Source organism: Gigantopelta aegis, unplaced genomic scaffold (assembly GCF_016097555.1).
Source record: "Gigantopelta aegis isolate Gae_Host unplaced genomic scaffold, Gae_host_genome ctg3052_pilon_pilon:::debris, whole genome shotgun sequence".
Taxonomy (NCBI): domain Eukaryota; kingdom Metazoa; phylum Mollusca; class Gastropoda; order Neomphalida; family Peltospiridae; genus Gigantopelta; species Gigantopelta aegis.
Window position 1 is genome coordinate 22,501 of NW_024533154.1, and position 16,579 is coordinate 39,079.

The following is a 16,579-nucleotide window of genomic DNA, read 5'->3' on the forward strand; positions in this document are numbered from 1 at the left end:
GACACACACCACACCACACTACATGCAGACACACACACACACACACACACACACACACACACACACACACACACACACACACACCTCACCACACCACAACAAGCAGACACACACACACACACACACACACACACACACACACACACACACACACACACACCACCACCACCACCACCACGACACCACACGACACCACACGACACCACACGCAGACACCTCTAGAATATTTTAACTTTTATTTTAAGTTCCAAAATAGGTCAAGAGATTAAATAACTTTGTTCCTAAAATAAATTACAAAGTTCCGTATTTTGATATTCAAACTGGGAATCCTTGCAAAAAACAGACATCATCGGGCCTGTAGGAAAGGATATCTGAAAGGGGACGAGCTTTCAAGAGGTGGGCGAATTTGAAAATTGTTCAGTGGCCTTGAACACGCAATTTCTTAGCATCTGGAGAGAAAATTAGCAATGTTTAAGATGACCGAGATTACCGTTTTAATTTTGATATACTAGGATAAAAAGTAATAAAACACATTTCAACTCCTACTGTGACATCTGCAGGCGCGGAATTAGGCGGCGACCCAAGGGCCCCGCCTCCCCACTTGTTTTTTTTTTTTTTAAGGGTGGGGGTTGGGGTGGGGCGCATGTAATTACTTTTAACTTTCTACAAAGTAACGAGTTTTGGTTATCAAAGCCAATGAAAAATGTGACATTAACTTTATGGTCCCACCCTAGCCGTGTAAGAGAGATAGACGGACATTCTGACATTCGGACAGTTATGACGCTCATTACTGGGGCTAGGTCCCACCTCTATTAAACAAATCCTAGTTCCGTGCCTGGTTCAAGTGAATTCATTATCAGTAGACTAATGACATAACCGAAATATAAACTGACTACAACACACACACACACACACACACACACACACACACACACACACACAGCATACATACACTATAAGGATATAAACATGGCTCCTAATTTTGCTATTTGGCACCTAAAAAAAATAGAAGCAGGCGCCATCTAGATACTGGACAGAAAAGTTAACGTAGAGAGCTGAAGTTTATAGAATTATGATATTCCCTCCGACCCCCTGTCTCATACGCTTATGACTACAGATACAATGGCTGGCGATGTCAGAAGCTGGACCCATGGTAAAATATATAAACGTGTGTGTGGCACAGATAGCCACAAGAGACAATCACCTGCCGCGCTTGGAGAGACAAGGACTAGGATGTGGAGGTCGACAGTGAAAGAAATTGAAAGATAGGAGGAGTTGCCAGATCGGGAAGAAATGAGATAGAATTCAAAGAAAAGAAAGGAAAGGGTGAAGTGGGATAAAAAAAAAATATAAAAAAATATATATATATATATATGTATAAACGTATGTTCAGCTATAACTTACGAAGCACAGATGCGTGTGACTCTCGTTCCAAACTTGTAGTTGATGTGTCCCATGACGGCGCTTCCCACACAGAAGAACAACGACGCCACCGTGAACACCAGCGACAGCATCGAGTCCTGCTCTTTACACACTTTCCCTTTAACGTCACCGCCGATCGTTGGGGTCAGGTTCGTCGCAGTAACAGGAGTCGTCGTCGTCGTGGACGTGGTCTTGGTGTTGCCGTAGGTGCAGTTGTCGGTGCAGTCGCAGAGGTCGGCGTAGATGCCCTCGTCTTTGAGGACGTAGACGAGGGAGCCCCAGCCGAAGATGAGACCGCTGAAGAGCATGATTTCGATGACCCCACACACCACGTACAGCATCCGCAGGCGAGGGTTCGCCGTCAGGTTAATGCCCATGATGTGCTACTGGCAAAAGAAAAACAAAAGGAAAAAGAAAAGGAAAAAGGAAATTAAATTAATTTCTAATAGTTCTATTGAGTAAAATTATCTGTCAGGTTAATGTCCATGATGTGTTGCTGGCAAGCAGGAAAAATATTTCTAATGGTTCTATAGTAAAATTTCTATCTATATTTCTATTGTTCTATTGAGTAAAATGTATCTATATTTCTAATGGTTCTATTCTAATGGTTCTATTCAGGTTAATGTTCTATGATTCTAATGGTTCTATTGAGTAAAATGTATCTATATTTCTAATGGTTCTATTGAGTAAAATGTATCTATATTTCTAATGGTTCTATTGAGTAAAATGTATCTATATTTCTCAACAGTCGAGGGTTCGCCATCAGGTTAAAGGGACATTCCTGAGTTTACTGCATTGTAAGATGTTTCCAACTAATAAAATAGTTCTACGATTAAACTTACATATTAAATATATTTTCTTATTTAGAATATCAGTGTCTGAATATTCAATGTGTTTCTGGTCGTCTTAATATTTGTAAGAAGCCCAAACTGGATTTTTTTTTCAAATAATTTCGTATGTACAAACAAAACTATTTTAGGAAATAAAATGAAATTTAACGTAGTACAAATATTAGAATGATCAGAAATACGTTTAATATACAGCCACTAATATTTTATGCAGAAAAATATATTTGATATGCAATTACAATCGTTAAAAAGTCTCTGTTAGTTGATAACATCTTTAAAATTGCAGATTAAATTAATTTCCAATGGTTTTATTGAATAAAATGTATCTATACTTCTCAACAGTTTGGTACTCAGAAGTAAAACTGTGACTATAAAAAAGATCTAACTCTGCCTATTTTTGTACTTCTTCTCCCATATAACAGTGGCGGATCCAGAAAATCAATTGGGGGGGGGGGGGGGGGGGGCAATGACATGAGGCAGAATGTCAAGGGAACTTTGGGGAGGTTTGCAGGGGATGAAAATTAATTATAACTATCGCAAAATTTAGTGGGGGGCCAGATCCGCCTCTGTATAATATAACGTTTTGTAACACTAAGACCACTCTTCATGTAAAATAACTTTTTTACTCACCAATTTCATCTTTTATTCACTGTCAATGTAACATAGTTTGAGATTTTTACTTCATCAATCATGGTTTCAGTGTCAGTATAATTTTATTCACAGACCTAGTTTTCGTTCACTGTTGCATATAAATACACTTCTTTTTTTCAAATCATAGTGTTCATTTATCATTAACAATGACTGAATGATGTCATGCTTGACCTAAAATCACGTACCTTATATTGCTTCCTTGTATATTGACACCTCAGCTACTTTTTTCTGCAATTTTCATAATTGGTTGCCTTGTATCCTTTTACATTTACAGTATTATTATAATGAAATAATAATAATAATAATAATAATAATAAGTAGGGGTCATTCATACTTATTACCTTCAGGAGCGGCATTTAGCTCAGTCAGTTAAGCGCTTGCTTGAGGTGTTTGCGCCGCAGGATCGAACCACCTCGGTGGATTCATTCAACTGATTGTTTTTTTTCTCATTCCAACCAGTGCAACATAACTGCTCAAAGGCCGTGGTATGTGCTATCCTGTCTGTGGGATGGTGCATATAAAAGATCCCTTACTGCTAATGGAAAAATGTAAGGGGTTTCCTCTCTAAGACTATATGTCAAAATTACCAAATGTTTGAAATCCAATAAACCAATGTTTTCTAGTGGTGTCGTTAAAAGAAACAAACTTTTTCAGTAATGATAATAGAAATTGTAATAAATTATAATAAATTTCCCATATGTGTTGAACGTTATGATGGGTTATCAGCGTCTTTGTAATTAACATCGACTGTGTAGCAAATATAATCAAACATAATGTGTGTTTTAAATGACAGTTTGTGATAAATAAATGATCACATTTACATAATTTAGGAAACTCGTTCTGATAATCGTTTTGAATCCTAGCCCTTGCTCAGGGCATAAAACAAGTCCCAAACTTACTCATGCATTATATTCATGAGCTGTCCGTGCCAGCGAGACGGTAGGACGTGGTTTGTCGGAGATCCACCAATCTTAATATCTTCAAATGCTATCCTGTTTCTTTCGTTTTAATTTTTAATCAGTTATAATATGTAAATTTCTTTATTAATTCATATATATGTACATGTGAAGAATGCGAGAATACCGTTGCAGTGAAACATCGGTGAAAAAGAAGAGAACTGTTGTTAATGACGAGAATACATGTGGTTCCAACATGGCGGCAAGCCGTTTTTACAGAAGTACACCACAGAAAACGCCAGCCAGTTCTGATTTACATGGGAGTGGATTGCCGACATCTCCAAAACATTGTACTACAGGAAACAATGTTATTATCAACGAGCTGCTTTGTTTTGTAATAAACAAAATAGATGTATTACTGCATGATACAATTGTAAAATTGTGTTCTGATGTTTTCACAGATCACGAAGTTGGGGATGCTAAGTCAATCTTATTTGACCTTTCCTATAATACGGAAAGTTGTGGAGTATGATAAAACGAAAGGGTGTTGAAAAGAAAAAGAATAACATTCATATTTTGAATTTGCTGCATAACACTGAACCAGATGATGTACCATGCTTCGCTGCGAAAGATCTGAATAAACTGCCGCTAATTCTTTACAATCACATGGACATGGCCATTATTTTGAAGGAACTTGAAATAATGAAAGGCAGTATTGCCCCTTTGCAAACAGCCCAGATGGCCACTGCTGAGATATGTCTCAGTAAATTCCAGAATAAACAAGATTGTGCATGTTCAGTGGGATTGGCTGTCGATCTAAGCCAAGAAAATGATGAAGATACTGATATTGTGACTACTTCACCCGTGAACGATTGTGTACACGACACTGGTTTAGAGGCGGAAACAGTCACACCTAGCGACATTAATATCTTGAAACAAAGCCAAAATGTAATAATTGAAAAGGAAGATGGTGAACTAGATGACAGCATCACATGCAAAACAGCTGATACGAAATTGCAAAACCTCTAACAGGCTCATCGAGCCAAACTGACGTCGGGAACTAGGGAGTCGGGCATAGTTGATTACGTAAGGTCAGTTCTGGGGATTGATGTCTGGTGTGAAAAACTCAGAACACGATATGACACCTATTCGTCGTTTAAAATCCTTGTTGACTGCAAAAACATCGACAAACTAATAAGTCCTAACGTGTGGCCAGAAGAAGTTTTAGTTCGAAAGTTTTATGTGATACATTAGCAAATATTATGAAAGAAGAAATTAAGATCTGCTCATACAACTGTCGGTCTCTTAAAACATTGACGCCAGATATTCGTGAATTATGTGATGCTAATGAAATATGTTTGTTGCAGGAGCACTGGTTAGCAGACTATGATTTGTCAAAACTCTCTTACATACACGATGAGTTTTATCCTCCGGGGGTGTCTGCTATGGATACTAGCAGTAATCTACTAGCCGGACGTCCATGTGGTGGAGTGGCTATTCTATGAGGGAAGACACTAGGCAGTTCAGTTAATGTGTGTACATATGACGATAGTAGAATAATAGGATTAGAATTAAATTGTGCATCATTGAAAGTATTTATCTTGTGTGTTTACTTATCGACTGATTCGCCTGAAAATTGGGAGGATTACATCTCGTACCTTGGAAAATTGGATGCCATATCAGAGCAATCCAACACTCCAAATGTGTATATAGTTGGTGATTGGAATGCCAATATCAAGTGGCAGTCAAGGATTGGTGCTGAATAATGCAATATGTGTTCAGAACATGGATATATATTATCGGTTGCTGTTCTTTTAGACACAGACACGTACACATATATTAGAGAGGCGCATGCGACAACGTCATGGCTAGACCATTGTTTGCCTACTACAGCTGCACACAATGCAATAACTAATATGAATATACTACATGACACTGCGCCATGGGATCATCTGCCATTACATTTCACCATCAGTGTGAACGGTTTGACCAAATGCACATACTGCCAACAACGTCTGTAAACTGGTCAAAAGTTACTCCTGATGATATAAAAACGTATAGAGCTGAGTCAGATATTTCTTGTCTCAAATCTATATTCCTAATGATGCTATTTCTTGTAAACTCCAAACTGCAATATATCTGGTCATCTACATGTTATTGATAGTTTATATAATGAAATTGTTAATGTATTAAAATTGGTATCTCAACATTTGATTAAAGGTAATAGTGACAATCACAAAAATGTGTCTGGATGGAATAACTTCATAAAATATCTGCATCTCATTGCTCGAGAGGCCTACTTGTTATGGCGAGACAATGGTAAACCTAGAACAGGACTTATATGTAAAAACTATGAACAAAACATGTAGGAAGTTTAAATACGCTCTTAGAATGTGTTAAAATGAGAAAGATAAGAATGAAGGCAGATGCTATAGCACAAGCTATGACCGACATGAACTTTCGTGAATTTTGGAAACATATTACTACAGAAAATAATAAACGAACTCTCTTGGGAACAACTGTGGATGGTGTGATCTGGAAGAGAATATTGCAGGTATGTTTAAAGGCATATTGTCACAGACCACTGACCTATCTAATGGTCTAACAAAGTGTTACCGGAAGAAAAATAATTTGATTTGTCCCTAAATGTACTTTATTCAATCATCTTCATAACCACCATACTCCATTTATTAATGATATTTTGTAAAAATAACTGAATTATGGCAATCGTCCATAATTCAAAAACTAAAATTGCCGAGAGGGTTGACATGGATTTCATTCCATCATGGTTCAGTTAAGGTGATGCGATAGCTAGATTTGGTTTCCAACAATTAATGTAATTTTTATTTATTATCAATTTTTTAGACAAATAAGGTCCTTAAATCCGTGACAGTATGCCTTTAAAGAACATTACGAAGAACTTCTAAATTCTGTGACGGGTCAGCATCATCGAGCATATGTTGAAGAGTATATTGCTAATGATTCAAGTTATGTTGCTGAAATGAACGTAAGTCCCAATGAGGTAATGCAGTTTGTTTTTAAACTTAGCAGTGAGAAATCAGCAGGGTATGATGGCCTCTCAGCGGAACACCTCCAGTATTGCGTCCAAGAGATTATTCGTTCAACTGTCAGTTTGTTTCAGTGCCATGCTTGTACACGGGCATGTATCTAGTAGTATGACAGATGTTATTCTTGTTCCTATTGTGAAAAACAAAACCGGAGACAGATAAAGGCATTAGCAACTGTGATATCAAAAGTTATGGCACATGTACTGTTATCACAAACACACCTGAGTACACCGGACTATCAGTTTGGTTTTAAAAGTGGGACATCCACCGATATGTGTTTATTTGCTTTTAAGGAAGTTATTAACTTTTACATTTTGCAAGGTAGTCTTATGTATGTTTGCTTTTTGGATGCAAAAAAAAGCCTTTGGCAGGGTAAATAACTGGACATTATATATGACACTTTTGACAAAATGTGTGCCTACTTTTGTACTTTGCTTTCTCAAAGCATGGTATTTAACTCATTTGTTTAGTGTAAAATGGGGTACATATTTTTACTGTAAGTTTAATGTAACAAATGGCGTCCGTCAATGTGGGGTAATGTCACCCTTATTATTTAATATTGATGACCTTAACCTACAGTTGTCAAAATGTGCAGTTGGGTGTAATGTTAGTGGGGTGTTTCTAAATAACTTCAGTTTTGCTTATGATATGTCACTTCTTTGCCCATCTATTTCTGCATTAAGAAAAATGTTAACAATTTGCGAGAAATTTACAGAAGATTATGATAGAATATATAATACAATGAAAACTGTTTGTGTGTGTATTGAGCCAGAAACTCTGAAGTTGATCAATGTGCCTTCGATATATTTGTGTGGTGATGTACTGAAATTTGTTGACAACTATAAATATCTAGGTCATATTATATGCAAAAACATGAAAGACGATAACGACATTAAACGACAGTATAGAGCCATTTGTGTACGTGCAAACATGTTGTTGCGGCGATTTTCAAAATGTTCAGAATCTGTTAAAACACAATTATTTGTGAGTTATTGTAGTAATTTGTACGCGGGTGCATTATGGGTGAAATTTACACAAGATACCATGAAGGATCTTAAAATATGTTATAATAATGCATACCGATGGATGATCGCGACCATACAGTGCCAGCAAAATGTTTGTCGGTCATCGAGTAAAAAGCTTTGGTGCTTTACTTCGCTCAACAGCATATTCGCTGAAGAGCAGAATCGAAACAACTTCAAACGACCTACTTGTGTACGTCAAATCTGTATGTGTAAATCGCTGGCACAAGCTACTGTATATTATGTAATCAGTTTTGTAAGTGATGTTTAAATATGTTGTATGGGTCACTGATCTGAAATAAAAATCTATTATTATTATATTATACAGACAAGTTGTTAATTTTCACAAACAGCTGGAAAGCAAAACAAACCTACCTCCACAAAAGGATTAAAAAGGAAACAAAACAACAGCTACAATATGTTAAAAAAATGACCTCAGTTGGAATTTCGTTCGGGTCGTACTATTTACCGAGCTCAACAAACTACCGAGCGCATGTATATAACTACCGAGTGCAAGTATAGAACTACCAAGCTAATCAGTAAGTAGTTCATCAAGGTGAAACTCGAATGCTAGTGCAAGCACCTTGCACATGCATTCGAGGTTAATCTTGATGAACAAACAAATAAGGACAAATAAACACAAGTTACAATCAAAATGTGTTTAATTTGTTTATCAAAGCATACAGTGATATATAAATTAATATAAAACATAAAATGGCCATTAAGTAAGAAATATATATATAATTCTGAATGTCACTAAGAATAATATATTATAAAACTTATAAATAAAGCTATAATAGACTGAATATTTTTTAATATTTAAGCATTTAGAACAGGTCTTAAAGTATAAACGATGTTACAATGTCGGGAAGGGTGATATTCCGCCTATTATAGCTTTAATAAAGCACAGTGTGCTCTCTGTAGTCCTCGGTTTAGCTTCGCTGAGCTCGGTAAATAGGACCTCCGGTATGAGCCACAAACTGAAGTTGATCAATGTGCCTTGACAATTTGTTGACAACTATAAATATCTAGGTCATATTATATGCCAAAACGTGAAAGACGATAACGACATGTGCATGTGTGTGTATGTGTATGTGTATGTGTATCTATCTCTATCTATCGATCTATCTCTCTCTCTTAACAGATGATGTATTGGTATTACAGGTAGTACTAAACCAAATAACTTCCGGCTGGGTCAAAGTTCGAGGTGCACCCAACTTTTCATAGAGAAGTGAACACCACAAGTCCTGTGATTGATTATAAATGTGAGTGTGTTGGTTGTAAAAAAAAATAGTTTCATCTGGGCTAAAAATGTATGCAATTTTATTTCATCTAGTACCACTGTGTCAAGTAGCCTTGTGCTTGGAACATGTATGGGGTACCTGTAAAAAAAAAGTACTCAAATTTTGTGCGGAACTAGGGTAGTCATAGACGCTACCCGTTATCTCAGAAATGAGCAGCTTGACACCCACTTTTTTGTGTTTCACTTTAAGGGTGAGGGGTGGTAGTATTTATATCCGTGGCGTTTATGTCGATTGATACGTTGCAGGTAGGAGTTTTAGCCACATATGTTACTATTGTCGTCTATGGGATTTGATTTGGTAGTATACACCCTATAGCACATATTCAGTGCATAATAAAAAATATTATGATTTTGTGATTTTATTTAATTAAACTATACTGGTTGATTAATTAGCTGTCATTGGACTACGCAAGTTCACAATGACCTTGACCTTGACACTAATCACAGTACATGGCTCTGAATGGAGTTTGAATCAAAGTTAGCACTGAGGAAAAGTTGGTTTTGGCCTATAATTCATACTGTAAATTTTTCAATAATTTCTTTTTACATGGTATTTGACTTGCCATATACAACTGCTCTTAAATATGGTGTTATATATAGGCAACCTGAATTAAGGTTTTAATAGCAATTTATTTTTATATTAAAAATAACATGTGTAAATAGTGGGTTAATGTCTTTAGTTTCCATTAACATAGTTAATTTTTTATGTATGAAATTCTGAAAACTCAAATTTGTAAAGAACTTGATTTTCATTGTCATTTTGACATATTTATAGGGTGCTAAGTTATATTTTAGACAAGTTTGTAGTTTTATGCAAAATTTAAAATAAATTTTAAAAAAAACTTCACCAAAGACATAATTAAATTTGTTGTCACTATTGTGCCTTCTGTTCTTAGTTATATATAACAATAATCTTGTTAAACATACCTTTAGATCTCCAGATCAAATATTTTTATATTAGTTTTAGCCACATATGTTACTATTGTCGTCTATGGGATTTGATTTGGTAGTATACACCCTACAGTATTTTTATAACGCAACGTCCCTGCAGTGGCGTAGGGAGGGGGCCTACGGGAACCCATCCCCACCCAACTTTTTTTTTTTTAAACTATTAAATTTTATAAAATCATATATACACATGTATATACATAGTGTGGGTTCCTCCCCCCCCCCCCCCCCCCCCCCAAATCCCAATATAAAATCCTGCCTACGCCAGTGGAGGGTACCAAGCCTAGAACGACAAAAATATATGGGGCTTGTATTTCATAATTAAATACAAACATTGTGTGTGTGTGTGTGTGTGTGTGTGTGTGTGTGTGTGTGTGTGTGTGTATATATATATATATATATATATATATATATATATATATATATATATATATATATATATATATATATTGTGTGCGTGCGTGTATACACACACACACACACGCTGTCAACGGGTTATTTCCCAGGGAGTTGGTCTACAGCTGTAATTGTACCAATTTTTTAAAAAGGTGACACAATGGACCCAAATAATTATCGTGGAATTAGTTTAGTTAGTTGTTTTGGTAAATTGTTTACATCAATTATTAACCAGCGACTTCTGTCATGGTCGAAAAACAATGATATTATTACTGATGCTCAGTTTGGTTTCCAACCCAGGTTTGGTACTGTTGATGCTATTTTTGCACTGCATTCAATTATTAGTAAGTCTTTGTCATGTAAAAAGCGTCTTTATTGTGCATTTATAGATTTTAAAAAGGCGTTTGTTACAATTAATCGGTCTAAGTTATCGTTTAAACTACATAAGATTGGTATAAGGGGCAAAGTGTTATCTGTTATTTATTCTATGTATCAGAACGTTAAATCTTGTGTTACTATTAATGGCTATCAGTCAGATTACTTTTGTAATGGGTTAGGTTTGATGCAAGGTGAAGTTTTGTTACCAATTTTGTTTTCTTTATATATCAATGATTTTGAAGTAAGTTTTATCCAAGGTAACTGTATACCATATGAGTGTCAGTCACTTAGTTTATATTTATTAAAGGGACATTCCTGAGTTTGCTGCAATTTTTAAGATGTTATCGGCTAAAAGAGACTTTTTAACGATTGTAATTAAATATCAAATACATTTTTCTGCATAAAATATTAGTGGCTGTATATTAAACGTGTTTCTGATCGCTCTAATATTTGTACTAGGTTAAATTTCATTTTATTTCCTAACAAGATTTGTTTCGTACGTACGAAATTATTTGAAGACAAATTCCAGTTTGGGCATCTTACAAATATTAAGACGATCTGAAAAACATTGAATATGCAGACACTGATATTCTAAACAAAATATTTAAAAGCAGTATACCATTCGAAAATTATTTTAATTTATTAGAAAAAAACCCATTGGTGCCCATTGTTACGTTTTAGAGTATCAAACCACAATCTTCCAATAGAGACCGGTAGATGGATACGTAAACCATTACATGATAGATTGTGTTTTTTATGCAACACTAACGACATCGGAGATGAATTCTATTATATTTTTACATGCCCATATTTTAACCAATTTAGACTTCAATATATACCGAAATATTATCGATCCAAACCAAACACATACAAATTTCACGAATTATTTAATTGTAAAAAAACTGGTGTTCTCCGAAAACTTGCAATATTTTGTAAACATATCATGAATACTTTCAAGTCCTCCGGCTCATAGCTTTATTGTATTATTATTGTGTATGCAAACCCAAACCAATTATTTATAATTATATTCCCATGTTCGTTTTATGTAGATATACTTATGTGAATTGTTTTACTCTGTCATCTTGTTAAAAAGTGTGAATTGTTGTATTATATATTGTTCCTCGTATGCCGTGGATTACGGCCTGAGAGAAATAAATGTTCAGTTCAGTTCGGTTCAGCTGAACCGTGATACCAATCAAACAATTGGCCTCGGCGGGAAGCGTTACCCTGAGCATGTCTACCAGACCAGTTTTCAATGAAACCATGGGCGAGGTACTCGGCTGTCATCACTTCAGCAACCACACATTTAATTAATACCGACAAGGGCTTCTGCATCACACAATCGGAGTAATTTCTAATAAATCCTTTCACTCTGATATTTTGTTATATAACACATTGATGCATTTTTTAAGTTTGCAGTTACCAAAATAATATGGTAACAGGTCGTTTCGCCCTTATTACTAGTTCACCCAAGTCGTTTTGAACAGGGTTGATTCGTACCTCTAACCGAGTCATTTCACCCCATGTTTCGATTCGCACTAATTTTTATTTTGTTAATAAAGTACATTTAATGTATATAATATGTATCTAATGCTTTCGAGACGTTTCGGCCCCGCTACACATTCGGCCCCAGACGTTTCGGCCCCATAACCCTAGTCGTTTCGGCCCCGATTATTGTTTTATAAATTAAATTATTCAGTCACTTGTGTTTTGTTATTAAATGTTATCGTAAGTATTGTAATTTCTTTCTCTCGTTCTCTTTCTTTCTTTCTTTCTTTCTCTCTTTTTGTGATTATTACTAACAAAAATTTAATTGAACATAATATCCGAGTGTTAATGAATAAATAAGAGCCAGCCAATCAAAACTGCATTTAGCTTTGATAATCCAAAAATGAAAATGAACTGATTTTCTTGTTTGTGTAAATACAATTTAATAAATTGCAATAAATTGTTTTGCGTTTGTTCTACTTAATTATATTTCCATATAGACCCTTCCCATAATAGGGGCGCTTTACATGTGGCTAGAATTGGAACCACTGATGTTTGACATCAGTAGGGGTTACATGTGTACAGAAATTAAGTACGATCACAAAGAATGTTTTCCACGCGGAGCACTAACTCAGGTTTGGAGTCGGTATCTGGATTAAAAATACCATGCCTCGACTGAGATCTGAACCCAGTACCCACCAGCCTGGAGACCGATGGCTTAACAACTGCGCCACCGAGACCAGTAGGTAAATTGAAAGAAGCATCATTAAGACATGTTCTAGTTCAGTTCAGTTCAACTTTATTTTCAAGTGCTATCCTGTTTCTTTTGTTTTAATTTAAATCAGTTATAATAAGTAAATTTCTTTATTAATTCATATATATGTACATGTGAAGAATGCGGGAATACCGTTGCAGTGAAACATCGGTTAAAAGAAGAGAACTGTTGTTAATGACAAAAATACCTATGGTTCCAACATGGCGGCAAGCCGTTTTTACAGAAGTGCACCACAGAAAACACCAGTCAGTTCTGATTTACATGGGAGTGGATTGCCGACATCTCCAAAACATTGTACTACAGGAAACAATGTTATTATCAACGATCTGCTTTGTTTTGTTTTGTAATGAACAAAATGGATGTATTACCGCCTGATACAATTGTAAAATTGTGTTCTGATGTTTTCACAAATCACGACGTTGAGGATGCTAAGAGAATCTTATTTGACCTTTGCTATAAGACGGAAAGTTGTGGACGTATGAAAAAACGAAAGGGAGTTGAAAAGAAAAAGAATAACATTCATATTTTGCATTTTCTGCATAACACTGAACCAGATGATGTACCATGCTTCACTGCGAAAGATCTGAATAAACTGCCGCCAATTCTTTACAATCACATGGACATGGCCATTATTTTGAAGGAACGTGAAATAATGAAAGGCAGTATTGCCTCTTTGCAAACAGCCAAGATGGCCACTGCTAAGATGTCTCAGTGAATTCCAGAAGAAACAAGATTGTGCACGTTCAGTGTGATTGGCTGTCGATGTAAGCCAAGAAAATGATGAAGATACTGATATTGTGACTACTTCACATGCGAACGATTGTGTACATGACACTGGTTTAGAGGCGGAAACAGTCACACATTAGTTTAAATGCAATTTCTATATACTATTGTGAACTCCATCCATACCCCGGGGGGCATTCAGAAGTTATATACACTTCTCATCTATTTGCCTTTACATATTTGAATACTATCCAGGTATAGCATTTTGGGCAAATGAGCTGGCCTAAAACCTTTACACCATGTATTTCCATCATTTTACTCTGACACAATATTAGTTATAATCCATGTAAAAAGATGTAGTGATTCATTTGCAACTCTATATAGCTGTTCAGAGCTGTAACTAGGATTTAAATAATGAACCAATGAGCATGGAAGGTGCAAGAGACCATTTTTGCAGCCATTTCAGTGAGGTTACATACTTGAAACATCAGCATCAATAAACTATTTTTCTATTATTCCCCCAAACACACACACACACACACACACACACACACACACACACACACACCAGGGACGGGATGCAGCCCAGTGGTAAAGCGCGGTCGGCTTGGGATTGATTCCCATCAGCGGGCTCATTGCGCTATTTCTCGTTCCATGACTGGTATATCAAAGGCCGTGGTTTGTACTATCCTGTCTGTGGGATGGTGTATATAAAAGATGTCTTGCTACTAATGGAAAAATGTAAGGGGTTTTCTCTCTAATACTACTAGTATGTCAAAATTACCAAATGTTTGACATCCAATAGCTGATGATTAATAAATCAATGTGCTCTAGTGGTGACCTTAAATAAAAAATAAAACACACACACACCATTGCCTCTACCCGCTAGCTAAGGTCCTCCTCTTTGGCAGTAAAGCTAATATGAATAATTGTTGTTATCCAGATTCGGGGATTTTCGTTTAACTCTGACAAAAATCTGCCTGCATCCCCAACAAAAATGGGAGCCCGTACGCTTATGCCGCTTCATTTGTTTTCTTCATTTCGGGCCCTGTCGCTTAGGCACATGGAGGGGGGTGGGGGGGGGGGGGGGGGGCAGAATGTGTTTATGTGTGGCACAAAATGCAGTTGGATCTGATTAAGACATTTTTGAGAAGTCAAAAACGTGAAACGTTTATGCGTGACGCACTGTAGTCCGAGCGAATGTAGAAAATGTGCGCCCTACCGCAACAGATCACTTGAGATGCCACACAAGTAAACGTTGAAAACATTATTATCAGAATCATGAATTTATATTTGTGCAACTTCTTCTGACATGTTCATAGAGGGAGTGAAAGAAGAAAAAATCACGGGCAGTTGGTCCCGCGAAGTATCTATCTGGGTGAAACGGCGATAATATAGGTCAACTACACTTTGAAGTTTTTGCGATTTTTCTTTGATATTTTTATCAACAATATAGGATCGTTTTATGATTTGTGATTATTACATCCTGAATACAACATTTTATTTGCATTAAATAATTTGTTTAACGATTTTTTTTTTAGACAAAAGCAATGTTTCGGGTCGTTGCCTACACAACAGTCACGGTGTTCGCCCTGCTAAAGTACGTGTTTAAATTGTTATTTTAAAAAATTCAGTTATCACCATGTTTTTAAAATAAAAAACGGGATTACTTACTCTGAATCTATTGCAAACCATTATCCTACGGTAATTTTCACATATTATATAGGTCCATGTACTTACCGTACGATTACCTCCAAGCTAACTCTCGACGAAGCAAGCCGCTGTCGCCTGTGCTCTCGACTTGACCCCCCCCCCCCCCCCCCCCACCTGGGGGGCTTGATTGCAAGCTTTAGATCGCTGAGTTTCGCGTCGCGTACACCGGGTCACGAGCAACCGTGACTGGTGTACGGCGACTCGGACTCGCAGAAGAGGAAGGGAAGAGAACGGAGGAAGAATAAACATGCGCCAGGGGCGGCTCAGTGGGGAACAAAACTGGCGGCTCAACCGCCAGCGGCGGTCCCTTCTGCGTCGCCGCCCCCGGCTGGGCCCAAGACGAAAGGACCAGCTCATCCGGACCCGCCGTCAACACCGAGGGATGCTCTCAACGCGCCGATGTGCGAGACGCCCGCAGACGGACCTCCATCTCCCTCTACGCCACCGCCAACCTAATTAAAATTAGCTTCACTATTACATGTGGATCTAAAGACAGCCAGTTGGAGCTCATGTCCACCAATCAAAACCTTACTTGCAGAATCCTGCCAGTAATATAAAACTAACAACACTGCGTAGTCCCCAATGTCCAGGTAACATTTCGTCTGTAAATAATAATTTAAATATTGACCAATCACACTTCGCCTTTTATAACGTTATTTGGGAGCATACAAATTCTAAAAATATCGGGCGAGTCTATTTTAGTGACCGCAGTACAGCGAAACATACCAATACGTACGGGGTGGGTTATCAGTCTTCAATTTTACATTCGAAATTATTTATTTATTTATAAAAAAATAAATAAAAAAAACATCTGTCTTCAGTTTTACATTACAAATTATTTATTTTATAAAATAAAACACGTTTTAAGGCATTCGTAATTCACACGAAACATGTATACCCTCAGGATAATTTGGAATGTTTTCAAATTATTTTTAAATCACTGGCAGG

At 36.6% G+C, this 16,579-nt stretch overlaps 1 protein-coding gene across 4 annotated transcripts in view; it reads right to left on the bottom strand.

The window, feature by feature from the left end:
• The window catches only part of LOC121391879 (solute carrier family 43 member 3-like), a 36,656-nt gene extending 20,906 nt beyond the window's left edge, over positions 1-15,750 (bottom strand). Inside the window, exons 1-2 of one of the 4 annotated variants that reach the window (XM_041523353.1) lie at positions 15,659-15,750; positions 1,405-1,805 (exon numbers count right to left, since the gene is read on the bottom strand). In XM_041523353.1, coding sequence (XP_041379287.1) covers positions 1,405-1,799 — 395 coding nt within the window. In that variant the 5' untranslated portion in view covers positions 1,800-1,805; positions 15,659-15,750. Of the gene's footprint in view, positions 1-1,404; positions 1,809-8,341; positions 8,474-15,658 lie in introns of those variants that run through there. The other 3 variants (XM_041523352.1, XM_041523355.1, XM_041523354.1) reach the window with 3 other exon arrangements.
• Between the last annotated feature and the right edge of the window lie 829 nt (positions 15,751-16,579).